The sequence below is a fragment of the Acomys minous genome (genome assembly GCF_964271855.1).
Source record: "Acomys minous genome assembly, chromosome: 18".
NCBI classification, from domain to species: Eukaryota; Metazoa; Chordata; class Mammalia; order Rodentia; family Muridae; genus Acomys; species Acomys minous.
The window spans coordinates 4,377,808-4,399,240 of NC_140501.1; the positions used below are offsets into that span (position 1 = coordinate 4,377,808).

The following is a 21,433-nucleotide window of genomic DNA, read 5'->3' on the forward strand; positions in this document are numbered from 1 at the left end:
CTATGAGACTCATCAGTTTGTACAGAGACTATACATTAATACTAAAATGTTCTAAAGGGGAAATTTAGATCTGAAAAAAGAAAATGAAGTCTCTCTCTCTCTCTCTCTCTCTCTCTCTCTCTATATATATATATATATATATATATATATATATATGTGTGTGTGTGTGTGTGTGTGTGTGTGTGTGTGTGTGTGTGTGTGAGTATACTCAGCACTCTAATAAAAAGGCACAGGCTAATGAAGTAGATGTGTAAACATGATTCAACATTGTGTTGCGTACAAGAAACACACCTCAACAACAAAGATAGACATTATCTCAGAGTAAAGGGCTAGAAAAGGGGTTTCCAAAGTGAATGGACCCAAGAAACAATCTGGAGTAGGCATCCTAATATCTAATAAAATAGACTTTCAACCAAAATTAATCAAAAGAGATGGAGAAGGATACTTCACTCTCATCAAAGGAAAAAATCTACCAACAGGACATCTCAAGCCTGAGCATCTATGCCCCAAATACAAGGGCACTGACATTTGTAAAAAAAATTTTTAAAGCTTAAATCACACATCAATTTCCACACATTAATAGTGGTAGACTTCAACACCCAACTCTCACCAATAGACATATCATTGAGACAGAAAATAAATGGAGAAGTAATGAAACTAATCCATTTCATGAATCAAATGGGACTAATAGATGTCTACAGAAATTTTCACCCAAACAAAAGAATATACCTTTATCTTAGCACCACATGGAACATTCTCCAAAATCAGCCATATACTTGGTCACAAAGCAAAGCTCAACACAAAGAAGAAAATGGAATTAACCTATTGTTCTTTATCTGAACCCCATGAATTAAAGCTGTATTTCAACAACACAGAAAGAATAGAGATCTTACACACTGAACAAACTGAACAATCCCGGCTCAGTGACCACTGTGTCAGGGAAGAAATAAAGACAGAAATTAAAGACTTCCTAAAATTCAATGAAAATGAAGGCACAAACATCCAAAATTATGGGACACCTTGCATGAAAGCAATGCTAAGAGGAAATTTCATAGCACTAAGTGTCTTCATTATGAAAAAAAAAAAAAAAGGAGAGATCTCATACTAGCAATTTAACAGCTTACCTGAAAGCTTTAGGAAAAAAACAAAAGCAAACACCACCCAAAAGGAGTAGACAGCAGGAAATAATCAAACTCAGGGCTGAAATCAATAAATTAGAAACAAAAAGAACAATAGGAAGAATCAACAAAACCAAGAGCTGGTTCTTTGACAAAATAAACAAGTTGGACAAACCCTTAGCCAAACTAACTAAAAGGCAGAGGGATAGTATCCAAAGTAACAAAACCAGAAATGAAGAGAAGGACATAGCAACAGGCACTGCAGAAATCCAAAAAATCATTAGGCCTTACCTCCAAAGCCTGTATTCCACAAAATTGGAAAATCTAAAGGAAATAGAAAACTATCTTGATAGATTACACTTACCAAAGTTAAATCAAGATCAGGTAGACAGTTTAACCTGTCCTATAATCACCAAGGAAATAGCAACAGTCACCAAAAACATCTCAACCAAAAAAAAAGCCCAGGGCCGGATGGCCTTAATGTAGAATTCTACCAGACTTTGAAAGATGAGCTAGTACCAATACTCCTCAAACTATTCCACAAAATAGAAACAGAAGGAACATTGACAAACTCATTCTATGAAGCCACAATCAGAATGAAACCTAAACCATATAAAGACTCAACAAAGAAAGAATTTCAGACCAATTTTACCATGAACATTGATGTATAATACTCAATAAAATACTAGCAAACCAAATCCAAGTACACATCAGATGCATCATCTGCCATGATCAAGTAGACTTTATCCCAGGGATGCAGGGATGGTTCAACATATTAAAATCCATCAATGTAATCCACCATAACAGACTGAAAGAAAACAATCACATGGTTATCTCATTAGATGCAGGGAAAAAAAAAGCCTTTGACAAAATCCAACACCCCTTCATGATAATAGTTTGGAGTGATTAGGGATACAAGGCCCATACATAAGCATAATAAAGGTTATATACAGCAAGCCAATAGCCAACCTCAAATCAAGTGGAGAGAACTTCAAATCAATACCACTAAAATCAGGGGCAATACAAGGCTGCCCACTCTCTCCACATCTTTTCAATATAGTACTTGAAGTCCTAGCTAGACAACTATAGGAGATCAAGGGGATACATATCGGAAAGGGAGAAGTTAAAGTATTGGTATCATGTTCAATAAAAGGACTTCTGGAGGCATCCTCATCCCTGGGTTCTAGCTATACTACAAAGGAATAGTAATAACCACAGCATGGTACTAGCATGGGAATAGACTGGCTGATCAATGGAACCAAGTTGAAGACCCAGAAATAAACCTGCACATTTACAGACACTTGATTTTTGACCAAAGACCCTAAATCATACAATGGAAAATGATAGCATCTTCAACAAATGGTACTAGTCTAAGTGGGATGTCTATATGTAGAAAAATACAAATAGATCTGAATTTATCACCCTGCACAATACTCAAGCCCAAGTGGATAAAAGACTTCAACATAAAGCTGGACACGCTAAATCTGTTAGAAGAGAAAGTGAGAAAGAGCCTTGAACTCATTGGCACAGGAGAAAACTTCCTGAACAGAACACCAACAGCTCAGGCTCTAAGGCCAACAATTAATAAATGGAACTTCTTGTAACTGAAAAGCTGTAAAGCGAAGGATACTGCCAATAGAATGAAATGTCAATCTACAGACTGGGAAAAGATCTTCATGAGTCCTACATCTAGCAAAGGGCTAATATCCAAAATACATAAAGAATTTAAAAAATTAAACATCAACAAACAAAATAACCCAATTAAAAAATAGCACAGAGCTAAACAGAGAATTCTCAACAGAAGAATTTTGAATGGCCAAGAAGCACTTAAAGACATGCTCAATGTCCTTAGTCATCAACGAAATGCAAACGCAAATGACTCTGAGATTCCATCTTACACCTATCCGAATGGCCAAGATAAAAACTGAAGTGACAGCACATACTGACGAGGATGTGGAGAAAGGGGAACACTCCTCCATTGCTGGTGGGGGTGCAAACTTGTACAACCACTTTGGAAATGAATCTGGTGCTTTCTCAGAAAATTGGGAATAGCTCTACCTCAACACCAAGCTACAGTAATCCTGGGCGTATACCGAAAAAACACTCTACCATACAAGGACACTTGATCAACTATGTTCATAACAGCTTTATTTGTAATAGCCAGAATCTGGAAAAAACTAGATGTCCCTCAACCCAAAAATGGATAAATAATCTATGGTACATTTACACAATAAAATATTACTCAGCTATTAAACATAAGGAAACCATGGAATTTTCAAGCAAATGGATAGAACTAGAAATTATCATCCTGAGTGGTGTAACCCAAACCTAGAAAGACACACATGATATATACTCACTTATAAGCAGATTTTAGCCCTATAGTACAGGATAAACATACTACAATGCACTGACCTTTCAGCCTAACCAGCTTCCCTCTTTGGCCCTGTGGGAAGTTCCCACCCTCAAACACCAGCTGTGAGTCCTCTTCTCTCTCCAGCACTTTTTGTTTCTCAGGCATTTCAACCTTGACCGTCAAACTCTCTTGCTGCACAGCTAACTCTGCAGTCCTTTCCACAGGGAGAAAATTGAGTGAACCTTCTGATTTTCCTATGTCATCCACTTTTGTTTTTCGGACCCCCTCCTTATGTACTTTTTCTAATTGTTCAGTAATTTTCCCAATCTTTTTTTAAAAAAATGGGTTATATAAAGACAATGAGGCAAAAACATAAAACCCCCCTCTCGGCACAAGGCATGAGAGAGCCCTGTGGCAACAGCTGTCATTTTGCGGACACCCCGAAACACTATTTTCACACCTTCAAAACTTGTAGTTTCCTCTAGGCCAGTAGAAATTAAGTTACCCATTATACTGACAGCACTTATGGATGTCACCTGTAGGCTTTTATCTTTTTAAACCCATTTGATTTGGTTTTTTTTTTTAAGGCCTCTACTTCCCTCCCAACCCACCTGCCCTAGACAGTAGAGAAAAAAGAAGGTTAATAGGGAAAATGGAAGTAGACCTTTTTAGACTCATCTCCTTGGGACAATTCTTCTCTTCCTCACCAGGATCCCTGCAGACCTGTTAAACAGCAAACCAGCAATTCAGCAAAAGCAAGTGCAACCACAGCATTAGGAACCTCAAAGCATTCTCTGGAGCATTTCTCTCTAGGAGCATCTTGAAGTGGAGTGATGAACACACAAGCTGTATGAAGCTGCACATGCGAGAGTGATCTCTTTGTGTTTTTTGGGCTATTTATACACATTTCCGTAGTCCATACAGGATGTTTTTCAGCTAATGAAGACCATGCCACCACATGAGGCAGCTCCCTTTCTAGTGGGCAGACTTCACAAACCCTCTCAAGAGGCAGTTTCACATCCCACCCTTGAAATAAAAACAAAAACATGTTTATTTCCACTACAGTGGATGGAGGAGGAACACCATCCCACACACAAAAACTTTGACCCAAAATTTACTGTACCTACAAGACGTGCAGTGATAAATATAGACCAGATAGAGCAGAGATAGAGGAAATGTCCAACCAATGCCTGGTCCAACCCAAGCCCCACCCCATGGGAGAGAGACAACCACTGACACTATTAAAGCATTCTGCTATTGCGGACAGGAGTCCAGCTGAGTTATTCTCTGAGAGACTCTACCAAGCAATAGTTCGAAACAGATGCTGAGACTCACAGCCCAACATTAGACAAAGTGTAGGGAGTCTTCTGAGAAAGTGGGTGGAAGGATAAAAGGTGATGGGAGCTCCACAAGAAGACCAACAGAGCCAACTGACCAGGGGCCAAGGGGGCTTGTGGGGACTGAAGCACCAACCAAGGACCATGCACGGACTGCACCTAGGCCCCTACACAGATGTAGCAGATGGGCAGCGCAGGCTTCTGTGGGTCCCATAGTAAGGGGAGCAGGGGAGTTGTCTTTGATATGGGCTAGGTTACCTGCTTTTTTGATCTTCCCCCTGGTGAGACTGCCTCGCCAGGCCACAGAGGAAGAGGATGCACTCAGACCCGATTCAACTTGATGAGCTGGGGTGGGTGGGTAGTGGGGGCTCCCCTTTCTGAGAAATAAAGGGGGGGAAGAGGGAGGGAGGGTGTGGCTGGGAGGAGAGGAGGACGGGGCTACAACCAGAAGGTAAAGTGAACAAATAAATAAATTAAAAAAGAAAAGAGAGAACAGACTTTAAAAAAGGAATGAATAATAAGAAAATAAGAAGAAGCTTTATGAAAAATATTAAGCAACTTTCAGAAACACTTGAACGCTAACTAGGAAAGTCTAGAATCTAGTAATAGAAAGAACATATTGAAATCCAAAAAACAAAAGACCCAAAGAAAGGTTAAAAAGTAAGAGCTGACACTGCTCTGGTAACTCAACCCACACTGAGCTAACCTCTTTCTTAAAACATAGCTGCGCCCAAAGGACTGAAGGTCAGTATCTAAGCTTTGGAACAAAGGAACAGCTCAGGCAGAGACTGTGGAGGCCAGGTTAGTGCCCTGCAGAGCAAAGTCAGGATGAAGGACACATGGAAACCTCCTCCTGCTGGGGAGCCGAGGAGACCGGAGAAAGCACAGCAACTGGGATGCTTCTAACAGAATCTTCAGTTGCTCCCTCAAACATTTTAAAAGCTAAATTAATCTTCTGTAAGAGGTTCTAATAAAAGACCTGGTCTGCTTTTATGGAAGCATTTCTAGTGTGTCCTGACTTCCCGAGGTATGATGACCCTGTGGGGAGGTGCCTCTCCGGCTAAGGACAGAGCTTTGGTAGAGACTCCCATGGGACCCACCAGCCAACAGCCATCAGGGATGAGTCCATCAGTCCTGGACTTGGTGGAGGGAGGGGAAGGGGACATGGGGGGGGGAACTTCACGATGAGTCAGTCAGTCCTGGGGTGGGGGCTCTAGAGTGATCCTTATTATTTTCTTTGGCTTAGGGATGGATCATTTTTTTTCTCACTATTTTTTTTTAACGATACTGAATATTTTCTTTGCAAGGTTTCGAAAATTGCCACCAAAGCAGCCCATTGTCTTCTGTGCTGATGTAAAAATATGGATATTCTGAGTGTGGTGACAGATGCCTGCAATCGCATTCTCGAGGCTGAGGCAGAAAGACTGCAGGTAGGTTGAAACTACCCCGTGCTGGACAGTGAATTCCAGGCTGGCCTGGACTACTTAGAAATGACAACAACAAAACACACAGATGTTCCCAGATAATAGATATGTTCAATTCATCAATACTTATATTCCTCGAAAATTAGAACTACAAATACTAAAAGACCTAAGAAAAGTAAAATTACATGCATCTCTTAAAATTATATTTCATAGCATAGTTAATATGTTAATATATGGATTTCCAATGCATGAATTATATAATGCCAATTTTCTAAGACACGTATTATTTAAAATTTTACTTTAATTGCTACTGCTTAGAAATCTGGAAGCAGATCAAACAAACTTAGACTCTATAATGTATGGATTCTAAATGCCTTGTATTTTCCAAATTATCTAAAATCATCATAAAATTAACATCATTTATAAAACAAATTATATTGGGTTATTTTGTTTTTATCAGTTCACAAATTTATATTCTATATAATTATACTGACAGATTTTTCAATAAATTCAACATTTTTCAGTGTTATTTTTGGCACCATAATAAGCCCCCTTATCACGGCTGATGGTACTCACAGATATGAAATAGTCTTCAATAACATATATTGTCTGGTGTAGGAACATGGTCCAAGAATGGAGTCCTGTGAGGGGAATTCTGAGTGCTTGTGAGAAAACTCCAGGAAAACAAAACAAGAGAGTTGCGACCTCAGTTTCTTCAAAAACACGGAACTACGCTTTTGTGCCCCCCGACCCCCGCCAGTAGCAGATAGCAGCCAGAAAGTCTAAAGTGAGCTCTCTCCCGTCTGCTACCCAACATTGTTCAGAGCATCAGACAATTTGTACCCCGAGGGTTAAGAAAGGTCACTTGAGTAAAGTTCTCATAAGGTCAGTCTGCGTATAACCACAAGGATATGTTTGCACATGGCAAAAACGTTGGCTATTGCATGAGACTTAGTTCACCCCATTTTCAGGTTCGTTTTTTCATGTTCCGGTCGCTGTAGAATGGTAAACAGCCTAATAATAGTGGGCAACCATGAGAAACAGAAAGAGCTCATTCTTTGGGGGGCCTCTGGAGTACCCATGACCAAAAACTCACAAGGAGGCATTGTCCCCCTGGTCTTGGTATTTTGTTTAATGATCATGGCTTCTAGTGCAGTAGTACCCATCCACGCTGAATGTCCCTCATCTGTCTTTGTGTTGCTTTCCCCCCCTCCTATTATGTTTGTTTCTAAAATCACAAACCACTAGATTTCCATTGTGCTTTTTCATGCACTCTTCATTTTCTCCAGCTCTCCCTATTGCTTCCTTCTTACTTCATATATCCCCTCATGCCTGTTTAAACCTTTACACTTTGGGACACCACCCATCTTTGTTGCAATAGGTAGAGAAGCAGAGCTGTAACTCAGCTGGATAAGTCCTCCTCGCTATCTACCTGTCACAGCGCCAAAAGGTCTTCTGCTGGAGGAGAAAAGGCATCCTTGGCCTTTACCCAGCTATGGAACCTACAAGCCACGGTGCCAACTTACCAGACAAGAGTTTCCTAGGGGTACAATAATGGTTTAGTTGTGATGGGGGTAACCAGCTTTTGGACTTGCGGCCGAAAGGTAATCTGTGCCTACTACTGTAAACTCAGTCAAAAATTACTCCTAAGAAATGGTCTCTAGAAGAAACTTACTCCTGTTTTTCAGTTAAATTTAAACATCACTACACTGCCTTCTTAATACTTATGTTTACGCCCATAGATGAGTGCCGTTTTCTGTCTTAATCAGAGACGTGCCTCTTTGTAGTGATCAGCAGTCAATGTGGAGACTCATAGCTGCTCAGGTGTCTGAGAATGAGTGACTGAGGGCTCAGCCTTAACCAACATATTTAGTCCACCTTCCCTGATATGCAGAGAACATTGTAGAAAGGGGATTGAAAATGGCTAATGTCTAGAAGATGGGAAAGAGGTCTAGGAACTGCTCTTGGGGCAGGGCATGACACAGCTCTTGGGGCAGGGCACAACAAGGCTGTTGAAATCATGCTTCCACAGGAACTGAAGTGCCTGTCTCAAGTCAGGCATGGGCTCTGGAGAGCATTATGAGGATTCTGGGATAGGATCAGTCCCCATATGTTCACTAGTGGGCCCACAAGGCTCCAGCAGACAGTTCTAACTCCCGATAATATACAAGGTTCTAGCTAAATTCAGTGGGCCATATAACAAAATAAAAAGTTGCGTGGGAAACGGATGTATCTGGTGGAGGAGGAGGCCTGGAAGGGAAAAAAGGAGATAATGGGGGTACGGTAGAGATACTGGGGGTACGGTAGAGATACTGGGGGTACGGTAGGGTATGAGAATAACCAGAATGCATTACGTCCATGCATGGAATTGTTGAACAACAGATTTACTTAGTGATAAATATTGACTGGAAAATCCCATAAACAAACACTGTGTTAGATTCAAACTGTATGCCATTCCGAGCAGTGTGATGAAGACTTGCCCCTGTTTCATCTTGCCTGGGATACGAATTATCATGCACAGTGTATCTAGGCCATATGTATTTACCCCATGGGCCACTTAGCTGTACTAGTTATATTTTTCATTTCTCTGACAAAGTACCTGACCAACAGCAACTTAAAGGAACAAAGATCCATTGTGGCCGTTGTTTGAAGGTGCAGTCCATTGTGGCAGCAAAGACATGGCCTGTGGAGTGGCTCCTACCTGTGGCAGCGGGAGTGTAAGGATGCTTGCGCACATCTGGGTGGATTAAGGAGCAGAGAAATCATGCTTAGCTGGTACGCAACTGCCTTTCTTCTGTTCCACTTCTTGTTCAGCCTGGAGCCCAAGCCCATGAGAGACTGACACTCACATGGAGGGTGGATCTTGTCTTAGTCCTCTTCAAAGTACCTCACAGGCACACCCACAGATGGGCTCACTAATGCCCTCGCCATTCCTTCTCCGTCAAGTCAACATCATAGTGAGCATCTGGATTGTGAGACTCAGTGTAGCTGTATCCTGGTCCTGGGCTCAAGTTAGTTCTTTCTTTACCTACTAATAGCCCCAAAGACAGTTTTGAAATGTCAAAGAGAAACTGTAAGATGCTTCATTTAAATGAAAAAATGTGCTGGGTATTGCCAAAAGCCCCAGGAGGCCAAGGCAAGATTGTGTAGAGTTCAACACTAGTCTATAATACACAGCCAGATCCTATCTCAAAAAACAATGTAGTCAATAACAATGAAAAACTAAAAGTGAAAGTAGGCCATTGAGATCTATAATAATAATAATATGTATTTCTAATAATCACCTACTTGGAACCACTGATAGTAGCTTCTAGGAGAAGGGTGACGTGGTGAGAGACGCATGTTTTTCTAAGATAAATCAAGGGCATGAACCTTAGGGTTTCTCAGTTTTTCTCTTAGATTAGGTTTTCCTTGGAAGTCTGTGAAAGCCCCCCCACCTCGAGTGTGTGCGTGTGTGTGTGTGTGTGTGTGTGTGTGTGTGTGTGTGTGTGTGTGTGAGATCTGTGAGTATGCATGTGTCTGTGTGTACATGCCCGTGTCTCTCTGTGTATGCATTTGTGCCTGTTAGTGTGTGATTCTGTGCTCAGAGGGCATGAAGATAGTGTGTGTTTAATTTCCACTGTTTTCTGGAACACATCTTGTGGCTCTTGCAATCGTTAGAAAGCCAGTGTCCCTTTTGTGTGATTCCCACTAGAGAGGAATTTGGTTAAGTGATATTTTCTTATGGCTAAAAGAATTCTCACTCATAAGCAGGGCAGGAACCCACAGTTTCCATTCCACGAAAGAAAAAGAAAATGACAATTGTGTTACTTGAGGGAAATAGTTCTAACCTGGAATTTCTGCCCTCGCTGCATTATAAAAGCCAGCTATTTTGCTTTGAGTCTCAGCCACATCACAGACTGACTGAGTGGAGAGGACCGTATTAGCCTCCACTTTTTGTTTATTTTTCTTTTGCTCTGGTTTCCTCTTTTTTTTCTAACCTTTCTCTTTGAAGGATTCACAGGTCCTTTTTATAGAATCCTTGCTTCTCTTTCACCATGTTTTCTCTAGTCTTTATCTCGCCTCCCCTCAGCAGGTGGCGTTCCATCTTGTGGCTGGTTTTAAGGTACTCAGGTGGGTGAAGAGAGGGGGGGGGATGTTGAGAAGCAGTCTTAGAAATTGATGTGTTTGAGAGCCTGTGAAAAATTCCCTGACCTCACAAACTCTCTCTGCTTTCAATCCTCATATTCTTTGTCTTTTATAGCTTTTATGGTTTCGCATTCAATGACCACATTTATATCCATAGTGCCAATTTCCAGAGTTTGATTCTGTGGATTTGATTTCTACAAATCCCTTCAAGTATTTGACTATTTTTTTCATCTTGTATCAAGGCCTGACAAAAACACCACAGAAAATAATTATTCTTGACATCACAACAGTTTAATATGTTAACTTATTCATTAAATTGTGCTTCACATCAATGGGAATCCTCAGTTCTACAAACTATCATTTTTAAATAGCAATAAAGGTTGATAATGTCACAATATAGTCTCCTGTTAACCAAGTTCATACATACTGCACAGAAACAAAAGAGGAAACACCCCCTAGGAGAAATAATTTGCATCTATTGAATAACTATCTTACATCTAAAATGGGGCACCAGATAAAGATTTTAGTTTTTCTCTAACATTGATTTGATACATAGAAGAAGAAGAAGAGGAAGAAGAAGAAGAAGAGGAAGAAGAAGAAGAAGAAGAAGAAGAAGAAGAAGAAGAAGGAGAAGAAGGAGAAGAAGAAGAGGAGGAGGAGGAGGAAAAGAAGAAGAGGAAAAATGCAAGCAAAACTGGGAGAAAAATCATGGTCACATGATCCAAATAAAGCACGACAAGAAGATGGAAGATGTGTAGTCATGACTAAGTCACATAAAACTGCTTGTCAGGACACTTTTTCCTCAGCAAGAGCCAAGGATTTGTGGCCCTGATCTCTGTCCTTTCATGAGTTCCCACAGGAAGGCAGAGCAAAGATCTCATACAGTGCCCCTCAAAGTGCTGCTGAAGATAGACAGTTTCAGTCTTTCCTGTGGAGGTTGAAGAAGACGACAGGCTCCAGAAACACCTGCACATCTGTGTCTGCAGATTCCTCATCCCAGCATTCCTCCAGACTACCCCCAGTCCTTGTCTAGAAATGTAGAGGCTTGCAAGCATTGCTGGTGTTCACAACAGGCCAGTCCTCTGCAGGGGCGGTCAGTTCTGTCAATACATTGCGAAGATGGGTCCATGGGTGTTCTAGCTGAGAGACCACAAAACTCAACATGCTCCCACTTGACCAGTAAGGCTCACTCCATTTCAGAGAATTCATCCAGATGAGTCCTGGTGAATATTATGAGAACAGAGCTGGCATTGGCTAGTGCCCAGTAGAAACAGGACAGTATAAAAAGGGAAGCCAACGGTATGGAAGGACCTGTTGTCTGCTCCCCAGAAGTCGGCAGCCCAGGTACTCAGCCGGGAGGTATCCAGGTAAAGTTCTGGTGACCAGTAGAGGCACAATAATAATGAAAAAGGAAAACCTAGACTCACAGGTGCGATCACATCCGAGCACTCCCACCTGTGTCTGGTGGGTGCAGTTCTCTATGTAATCCCCGCCCCCACCCCTCCCCCCACTTAGCCTTCCAACCCAGAAGTTACCAGACGTTCTGAGCCCACCTCATGGATCACCATCTCCCGTTGTGCTTTTCTAAGTGGCTAGAAGAAGTTATGTGTTTTGGGGCTACCCTTGATCTCAGGGGGAAAGCTGCGTCTTCATCGTGTTCACACATCGCGCTCACTGCCTGGTTATTTTTTAACCATTGTCTTTCTCTCTTTTGGTGCTCTGCCTCTCTGAGCCCTACCTTCTCCTATAGCTGCCCTGCTGCCCATGGTCCTCCACTTCTGCTTGATCCCACTCTGACCTTCTTCTCACTCAGACGACATGTCTGAGAAAGAATCCGATAAGCTGGGTGAAGCTGCTTACTTATTACCTCAGCTCAAAGTGCGTCAGCTCTCCAGCAACGGGCAAAGGGACCCAGAGAATACCAAATAAAACGCATAAGAACTACAACAATATGTTGATGATAATACCAGTGACCTAGGGAGGAAATGAAGAGGGGGGATTTTGTGAGCAGGGTTCTATTGATCACCCCTAAGCTTTCCTAATGGGCAGCCACTGATTCTCAATTTCCTGAACGCTGAGTATCCCATTGGAGTTGGAAGCTTAGCCTCTTCAGTCTGCATATTGGGTAGTTTTGCGGGTGGAATAGAGTTGGCACACAGCTGGAGGTATTTGAGTGTCTCCCTTGAATTCATGTGTTTTTCTTAGACTCCCCTGGACCTCTCTCTATCAGAGTATTTCATCCTACTAAGAGACCCCTTCACTGAGGCAGAGCTGAGAGTCTTCTGCGCTGGTCCATGGTGTTTTCTAGGTCATTCACTGCAGCTCCACAACACGTTGAAGAAAGACAGAAATCAATAAAGATTTAGATTTCATATTCTTGCAATTCCCAGTCCCAGGACTGATACCAAGCAGCATACAGCAGTAGGAAAAGCTCCAAGGCTGAAAGACCATGGGCTCTGAGCACCTTTCTAATGAATGAGAGATGGGGTATCTTTCAACATCTCTGAATCTTCATGCCAAATGATGAAACATAAAAGAATGGAACTGTCAGTCAGTACATAAGATATAAGTCAGGCCAAATGAGATACCACACGGAAATGTTTTGAAAAGCATTAAATGCTGACAAAGAAGAATTTAATCTCATCCTTTGTAAAACTTATGAGAAAATAATGCCACTGAAAAGACTTGGCATTTTTTCTTTTCCTTGTGTACTTGTGGACTAATAGTTTTTAATCAGCATTAGTTTTCCATTGTTTCTTTAACAATAGAGCTCTTCCACGTATGAGGACACCAGCAGTGAATAAGAAAGATGTGTTCTAGCTAGCTAGATTCTAGCCAGTGAGACATGATCTGCAATCCCTCTGCTCATACTCCACTTGCTCAAGTGAAAATAGGGTGGAGAAGCAATAAAAATTATTAGTGCCCAAAGATTTTTACTTCAAACTTTTGATTAAATTTTTCATAAACACATCTTTATATTTTTGAGTAACTCATAATCTTCCCTAAGTGTTGTCAACATTGATTGGTAAGGTTGTTAATTATTTTCTCCACTATCAAGAGTAGGCATCTAAGAGCTGGGAGGAGACAAAAAGAGTGTCTCTCTTAGTATATAACAAAATGTGAATAAAATGTGTGTGAGACACACACACCTCACACACACACACACACACACACACATCACTGCAAAATGTGGACAGTCAGAAAGACACACCACACACTACAATATGCCAACAGACAGACAGATGGACAGATGCATACACACATATGGAATTTCACAACATGCAGACACTCCCTACAATACCCTGAAAAATGTGAACACACATACTACACATACATGCACATGCCACATACACACACATCACACATAGACACACACATCACATATAGACACACACACCACCACACACACCATATCACACACAGACACACACCACAGACATGTATATATCACATATAGACACACACACCACACACAGACACACAGACAGACAGACAGACAGACAGACACACACACACACACACACACACACACACACACACACATATACCACATAACTCATATATTCTCCAATCCACTTTTTTATCCTACTACTGCCAAGAGAATGGAGGGAGGAGCTCCAGCCCGAGGACCAGCAGAGTCACAAGAAGGGGCATTACCTGGGGGTTGTTTTCCTGTTAGGCGCTGGACATCTATGTAGTTAGAGCTGATGTGGTTCGGGACCTTGAGGCTGATGACTTCCCATGCATCTTTAGCGTCCTGCACCTATCACTGACATCTCTTCCTGCAGCATCACCCAGCATGGAGCTGTGCATTCAATTTTCAGATAGCACACTGCATCCCACCTCTACAGTTCTGTCAACACAGGACCCTGGGGACACGGCCACTGCGATGCTTCTGAATGGAACCATACATGCGAGGAAGCCCGTGCTACTCTTTCCAATTCTCTTAGCCTTGACCTGGGGGCAACATCAAGATGGTTTCTCCTCCTCACACTGCCCGGCTGTCTGCTCTCAGCCTGAGGGAGGCTCATACATCATGCCCTCAGCAGTGAGGCATTAGACGCCTTTTGATATAAGCCCTAAGGTTCCAGAGGGACAGTGTGAAGATAGCAGGGGGCACCTCCAAGGATTCCTTGCCAAAGTGTACAGTAAGGTTGAAAGAATCAATCTGATGCTTTCTAGCCTGTTTTGACTTTTCCATTTGAAAAAAATACTGAACTGTGTATGTGTGTGTGCACACACACGTGTGCGAGTGTGCGCCCGTGTGCATGTGTGTGTCTCACACATGTTCGCGTGCATAACAGTTGACGGTAGAGGCATAATTTTCAGGTCTCCATTCTGACTGAACACTGGATCTTAACAACTGAACGTGTTCTCATCCATGCCTGCGGCCTCCTTCCCCGCTTCCTCCTTTGGAGCAGGATCATCATAAAGAGACATGTATATTTTGACAGGTCTCATCTCTACCAACTAAAAAGCTAGCTGTCCCCTTTAAATTTACATCTGTGTGTAGCTCCCAAGTTACAGTGGCCAAAGAAGTCATCCATCTCTCTCAGCTCTTTAGTGGGATGGTGATGAGGAGAGAAGGGGGCGGGATCACTGCGAATGTGGTCCCCTCACTCTATACAACCAACTCTCCAGAGGTCTGACATCTGGCTTCTTACATACTTGGAGGAACATATCCACCACATGTGTGACACAGCGTAGCTACAGATCTTGTATTCTGTGGACAGCCGGGTCTACCTTGCTATCTCTAAGGACAACTTGTTCCTCCTGTGGCCTTCATTTTCTCGCCTATATAATGAAGACTAAATAATGAAGTATCTACCCCCTTCTCTTAGAACACGACACACAACAGCGTCCACTGATATCATCTCCTGTGGTACAGGAGATGCCAACCACAGTGAGAGAGAGAGAAAAAAAACAAAACAAAACAAAACAAAACAAAAAACACCAAAGCCACTTATCCATTGGCATCTGCAAGAGATGCTAGGTTCCCTTGCACCAGGCACTCAGCAAATACTGGGAGAGGATGGCCTTTCAACTCCGGAAAGAGCATTCTGAAGGCCCAGGAAGTGGCTTATGTAAAGCTGGCTTAAGCATCAAACATGCAGGACATCAATGAAATAGGCTTTCCGATCTGATTAGGGGCCTCTGAGCCTTTGGCCTTCAGCTCCTTGAAAGGATTAATCTTATCAATTGGTGTAAAACCTTCTACCTTCTCTGATCTTCCAATTGAATGCCAGCCGAAGACTTTCCATTCCTTCCTCCATATTCCTCTCCACAGAAGTTATTGCCGCTGTGGATTGGAAAGGGCAAAGCCAGGGAACCTAGTGCAATGCAGCCTGTTTTCAGTTTCATACACTGTAGCTTGGTTCTCTGGTTGTGGCTGCAGAACAGGCAATGATCACACAGGAAGACAGCAGTTCAGAGGCACTGCAGATGCCAGGTGCAGCATCCTTCCGAACCCTGTGGGATCGTCTCCAGACCCTTCGTGTACTGACCTGGAAAGTATGGTATGTCCTTATTGGCTCAGCCCCTGCTCTCTAAGACAAGTTTGTTTGAAAACGTCCTTTGTTTTGTGGCAGCAGAATTGTGCTCCACAGAGCTAGAAGACTGACATTCTTTTGACAGCTGAGGTTCTAATGCTAGGTTAGAAATGGGGGCTTTCTTCTGGTTTCTTTACTCTCACTCTTGTACATTTTTTTAAACTTATTCTTTATCTGGAAGATTAGCACTGATAAAGTGCAGTCTCCTTAGGCATTACTAAATCGGTGTGTTTCCCCCAACTGCCCCACCAGCATTCATTTCTCAGGCCATAACCCACCCTACCTTGTGTCCACTCTCTGCTCCCTAAAAGACAGACTGGACACATGGCTTAGGGCTCTGATGTCAGAGTTTGCAGGCGAGGGGTCTCTAGCTATAGTCAGGATTACAGCGGTCTTGTTTAAAACCAGCTGCAGGGACAAACCATGTTATTCATTACTTAAAACCCGTTTCAACAGTTCTTCAATTGAAAACTGAGTGAGAAAGGTCACCCAAGGGAAAAAGGGTCTCTCTCTCTCTCTCTCTCTCTCTCTCTCTCTCTCTCTCTCTCTCTCTCTCTGTATATCAATATTCTTTTGGGCTAAATCCGCTGCATTTAGCAGACTAGCCAAACCATGCATTTGTTTTTCCTGTGTGCTTCTGTGCGTCCAGGTTCCCAAGCTGACCCACCGAGAGTGGCAGAGATTCTACAAATGTTCTCCGTTTTTGTTTTGTTTTTTTTTTTTTTAGGCCTCCCCTGACCCCCTCTACAACGGTCTGTTGGATACATTTCTATCCCACTTAATATCAGTCATCAGAAAATAGTGTAGAAAAGGAAAAGGAACAAGATGGAAAGTTTCCAGCTGGATTGAAAACGAAGACAAAGAGGAAGCAGATGTCCGAATTAACCGCCAGAGGTCCTCAGCGTGGCCCGACTTCTTCAACGCCATCCAGCCGAAGCACAAGACGCCTGCTTACATCCCCTTCCTAACCAGGAGCAGGCAGAGGGTCACCACCTAACTACCTGGCTGTTGTAGTCCTCGGTGACAGTCCCCTCTGTGGCCCCATCCTCTTTGGACCACCGATGTGCTCTGTGCTCCCGCTGCAGCCTCCGCTCCTCACGCCTCTTTTGGCGGTCCCTCTGGTGCTCTAGCTGTTTGGTGTGATGGTAGCGTTGCTGGAAGAGATCTTTTGCGTACTCGTAAAGCTGCATGTCGAGGAAATTCAGTTCTTCGATGTGCTGGCGGGCTCCCTCATTGATGTCCACGTTGGAAGCCCGCGTGATGTTGAACTGTGTGAAAGGAGAGATAAACTTCAGGTTGAATGTCCTCTCAAAGAGAAACTGTGTTTTCCTCTGGAACTCGGTGAGCCCGAAGAAGGCCATGCTTTTCAGGTTGCTCTTGGCACTCTGTAGCAGAACGGTGTTTCGCTCGCTCTCGTTCATGAAAGTCAAGTTGTAACAGCCCACCAGGCTGAGGTCTGCGAGCATGCGCACCTGGCGGTTGTTGGCCAGGTTGTAGCTGCAGTCCATGAATTCCCGCAAACTGACCCCAGACCAGTCATCCCCAGGGTAGCAGGTAGGCAGCTCATCCGGGGTGGGGCTCCTTCCATCACACATATGGAGAGAGGTTTTCCACGTGGCCCCTCTCTGGACATGTTTCCATTCACTCAGGTAACGCGACACTGGGTCCCGCAACATTGTGATGTAGTAGAAATTCCTGGAAGAGATTAGAGGAGGAGGTCAGTGGTTGAGTTTTGTCGTTATGAATCGCCGGGGACGGTAGCGATGCCAAGTGGATGCATGCTACCGCCGATTGCCCAAGGGAGACAATCGGCCTGAATTCACACTGACAAAGTGTATACTCCTATCTTGACATCACGGACCAAGTGTCAGTCCTAAGTTTATGAAGACTTTTCTATCCTTCCAAATGTGGACGGAATAGATGGGAGCCAAATGAATCATTTATTCACTGGTTCACTTACGCAGCAGTTAGTCACTGATAAGTACCGATGGCTTTAGTTGGTTACATGTAAAGTAGATGCCAAAGGCTGAAAAATGTGCTCCCGCCACCACCCCCCACCGGAAATGGAAAGGTTTTACCCATCAACTGTTTTACTTGAGCTTTACATAAAACTTTTATAAGTTTGTGCACAGCACTGCTAGAGAAAGAAGCACACAATGAATTAAAGTATATATCCAAGGTCAGAGGACCAAGAATGTCAAGACCAAAGCCCAGTTCATCTTTTCTCATGACAGTGAGACTCAGATTTTAAGCTCAGGAGGGAACAGGTGAACTGCTCATCACACCCTTGCCACTTAAAGTGCATAAGAAGAGGCTTGAAGCTTCTCAAAGAACCCACGGAGAGGACTACAGAACAGAGTACACGCGAGTCCTCTGAGCTATCTTCCATTTCTGAAACCCTACTTTCCCCCTTGTCTTTCCAAAGAATCCAACTTGATCCTGTCAGTCCCAGTCCAGTTCTTGTCTCATTTCTCGGAGCCTGCTCTAGAAACATAGGGCCAATCCTGTAGACTCAAGAGTTGCCCTGGGGACACAAGTATAGTTCTCACAATGATCCACGAAGAGCCCCAGGCAGCCCCCTGGAAAAGGCCTCGCATGCTTCCAACTGGCCAAGAAGTGGCCTGCCGTGGCCGGAGGGGAAGGAGTATTGTGCAGCGTGTCTACCCTCTGCTTGTCCTTGTCCCCAAGAAGGAGAAGACACAGACATGTGAGCTTGATCTGTCTTAGTGTGTGTTCTTTGAAGAAGTGTGACAATAAGATAAGCAGACAAACACACACACACACACACACACACACACACACACACACACACACGGACAGATAGGTCGATAGGTAGATGAGAGATAAATGACAGGCAGATGAGCGACTGACAGGTAGATAATAGGTCTACAGTGCTGCTGACTCAGAGGTGAGTGCACACTAATTCTTTTTGTTTTTATTTAGTATTGAATAAACTAAGAATTTGAGAAGACAAGATGTCTTCAAAGATTATACTGGTAGTAAGTTATAGAACTTGGATTTAATGAGATCTGCCTTCCTCCCAGAGAACTCTTTCTTTGCAACCATATGACAACAAAACAAAAAACTTTTGAAGAAACATTCAGCGTGGAACTTGCTCTATATCAGCCAAAATAAACTAGATGAGAAATCTGTACACACTCAGCTATAATAATAAAAATAGTTGGAAGATGAGTGATGAGTTGCTTTTATTCTGATTTTCAGACGTAATTGATAAAGCATTTTCTTTTACATCATGCCGTTGCTTATGTCCTGCTATTTTCAATGCAGAGCCTCACCACAAATAGCTTAGGCGTGTGCTAAAGAAACTTCAGGATCTTATCCAGCACTTGGTGCCTTTAGCTGCAGAGGGAGAATTCCCTGGCACCACCTTGCGCACTCCAGCCTGAGCCCTGGCATTGCCCATCAGCATTTTTTATAACATTGTTATCTTTTCGCATGAAAGAAAGATGACCCATCAGTGGAAGAACATGTCCTAAGAGGCACACAAAGACCAGGAAATACATGGCCTAACTTTTGGGCTCCCGATGCTGATCAGGTTCAGCCTGGAGTGGGCTTTGTCCACCGCGGCTGAGGGTTAGGTGGCGACGGGCTTAGTGCCCAAGGCTTCATACCTCGTCACCACGGCAGAGACTCGCCTTCCTTCTGCAAACAACTTCATAATAACTACTATGAATACAGTAATGAGAAGGATGTAACTCGGGGGCTATGCTTGCCGAGCACACCAGGGCAGCGGAATTTAAATTAGAAATGTGTTCAGCTGAGCCGACTTAGAGCACAAATGGAGTATTATTAACTTTCCTGTTAGTTATACCAAGTGGAAGACATATAGAAGTATTTCAACAACAGTGGGATCCAGTGAGAACAAGATTCAAGTTCTGTTATGTGTCTCAAATTTTATACTCGCCACATTAAAAAAAAAAAAACAGAGTTGGGGGCGTATGGAGGTAAGAATTCCAAAGTAGTGACATCAAGACCCATGTTAATCTGCAGAATAATTTTTAAAAATGGCATTATCTCATTTGAGAATACTAGAGTTAGAATTTCTGGTAACTTTGCTATATCAGATATTAAGTGGGCACATGGTTTCAAAGTGTGTTTAAAATGACCTTGGGTTCAAACTAAACTATTTAACTTCATATAGCATTTAATAATGCCTAGTGGTGTTTATATAATTAAAATAAGTCTTAGGCATCTTTGCAGTTTATTACCCAAAGGAGTCAACTGGTATATAAAATTAAATCTGACACCAAGACCTAAATCTACAACACAGTTCTGGCACCTATGTCTCAGGAGTCACTGTGGAGGGAGGGGTGGAAAGACGGCAAGGACCAGAGGCACAGGGAGTTTTCTGAGAGTTGTACCTATCCTAGGAATGTTAGGAAAGTTAGACTCATGAAGACTCACCAATACGGGTGCCTAAACACGAAGTAAACAAGGAAGACATCAATGGACATATTAACCTGTAATGCGGAAGTCTCACAAGCTTTATCTCTAGGTAAAAACACAACAGGCTGCTAAGGGATGCTGAGTGCAAGAGAACCTCCCAAGCAAAGAGCACGTCACTTGATGATCCAATACCAAGTGGGGAAACACTAGTATAAGTAATAGCATATGGACAGAGCAGACTGAATTACATAGTTACTCTCTCTCTCTCTCTCTCTCTCTCTCTCTCTCTCTCTCTCTCACACACACACACACACACACACACACATACACACACACACACACACACACACACACACACACACCAGTGATAAAAGAAAAGGAGCCATGAATTTGAAGGAGAGCAAGGTAGGTACATGGGAGAGTTTGGGGAAGAAAGAGGAGGGGAAATTATGTGGTTATATTATAATAAACGTTTTTAAAGTACAAGAATAGGACCTAGAAGAATATTTGTACCAGTGAGTCTGAGTTGTCCTACACGCCAACTTTGGACATTGGTGGCTAACAGAATTTGTGAAGTGGTTTAGCCAGACATTCGCATGCACATTTCATCTGTTTCTGTCCTGGGTTGCAGCCGAAATACAAAAACAGAAAAACTGTAAAAATAAATACAGAATCGAAGGATCGAAGGACATCCAACTAATGAAGATAAAAAGCAGATTAAATTTATCTTTTATGATATGTAAATTTTCTTTTCTTCGATTTGCTTCTTTTTCACACACAAGACAGTAAATCTTCATGAATTTTGCCTGCACCTAGGCCACACACATGCCCGATTTTAACGATTGACAGAGCAGGTGCCCCTTCCTGATGTGGTGCTGACCTGCAAGGTTTCCCTCCCCGCAGCGCCCATGTCCTCCCCGCAGCGCCCGTGTCCTCCCCGCAGCGCCCGTGTCCTCCCCGCAGCGCCCGTGTCCTCCCCGCAGCGCCCATGTCCTCCCCGCAGCGCCCATGTCCTCCCCGCAGCACCCATGTCCTCCCCGCAGCGCCCATGTCCTCCCCGCAGCGCCCATGTCCTCCCCGCAGCACCCGTGTCCTCCCCGCAGCGCCCGTGTCCTCC

The 21,433-nt window shown here is 43.1% G+C and overlaps 1 protein-coding gene across 1 annotated transcript in view; it reads right to left on the reverse strand.

Annotated features, from left to right (window-relative positions):
• Nucleotides 1-10,629: 10,629 nt before the first annotated feature.
• HS6ST3 (heparan sulfate 6-O-sulfotransferase 3) overlaps nt 10,630-21,433 on the reverse strand; it is a 675,462-nt gene continuing 664,658 nt past the window's right edge. Inside the window, exon 2 of the mRNA XM_084767842.1 lies at nt 10,630-17,604. Coding sequence (XP_084623968.1) covers nt 16,896-17,604 — 709 coding nt within the window. The 3' untranslated portion in view covers nt 10,630-16,895. The remainder of the gene's footprint in view (nt 17,605-21,433) is intronic.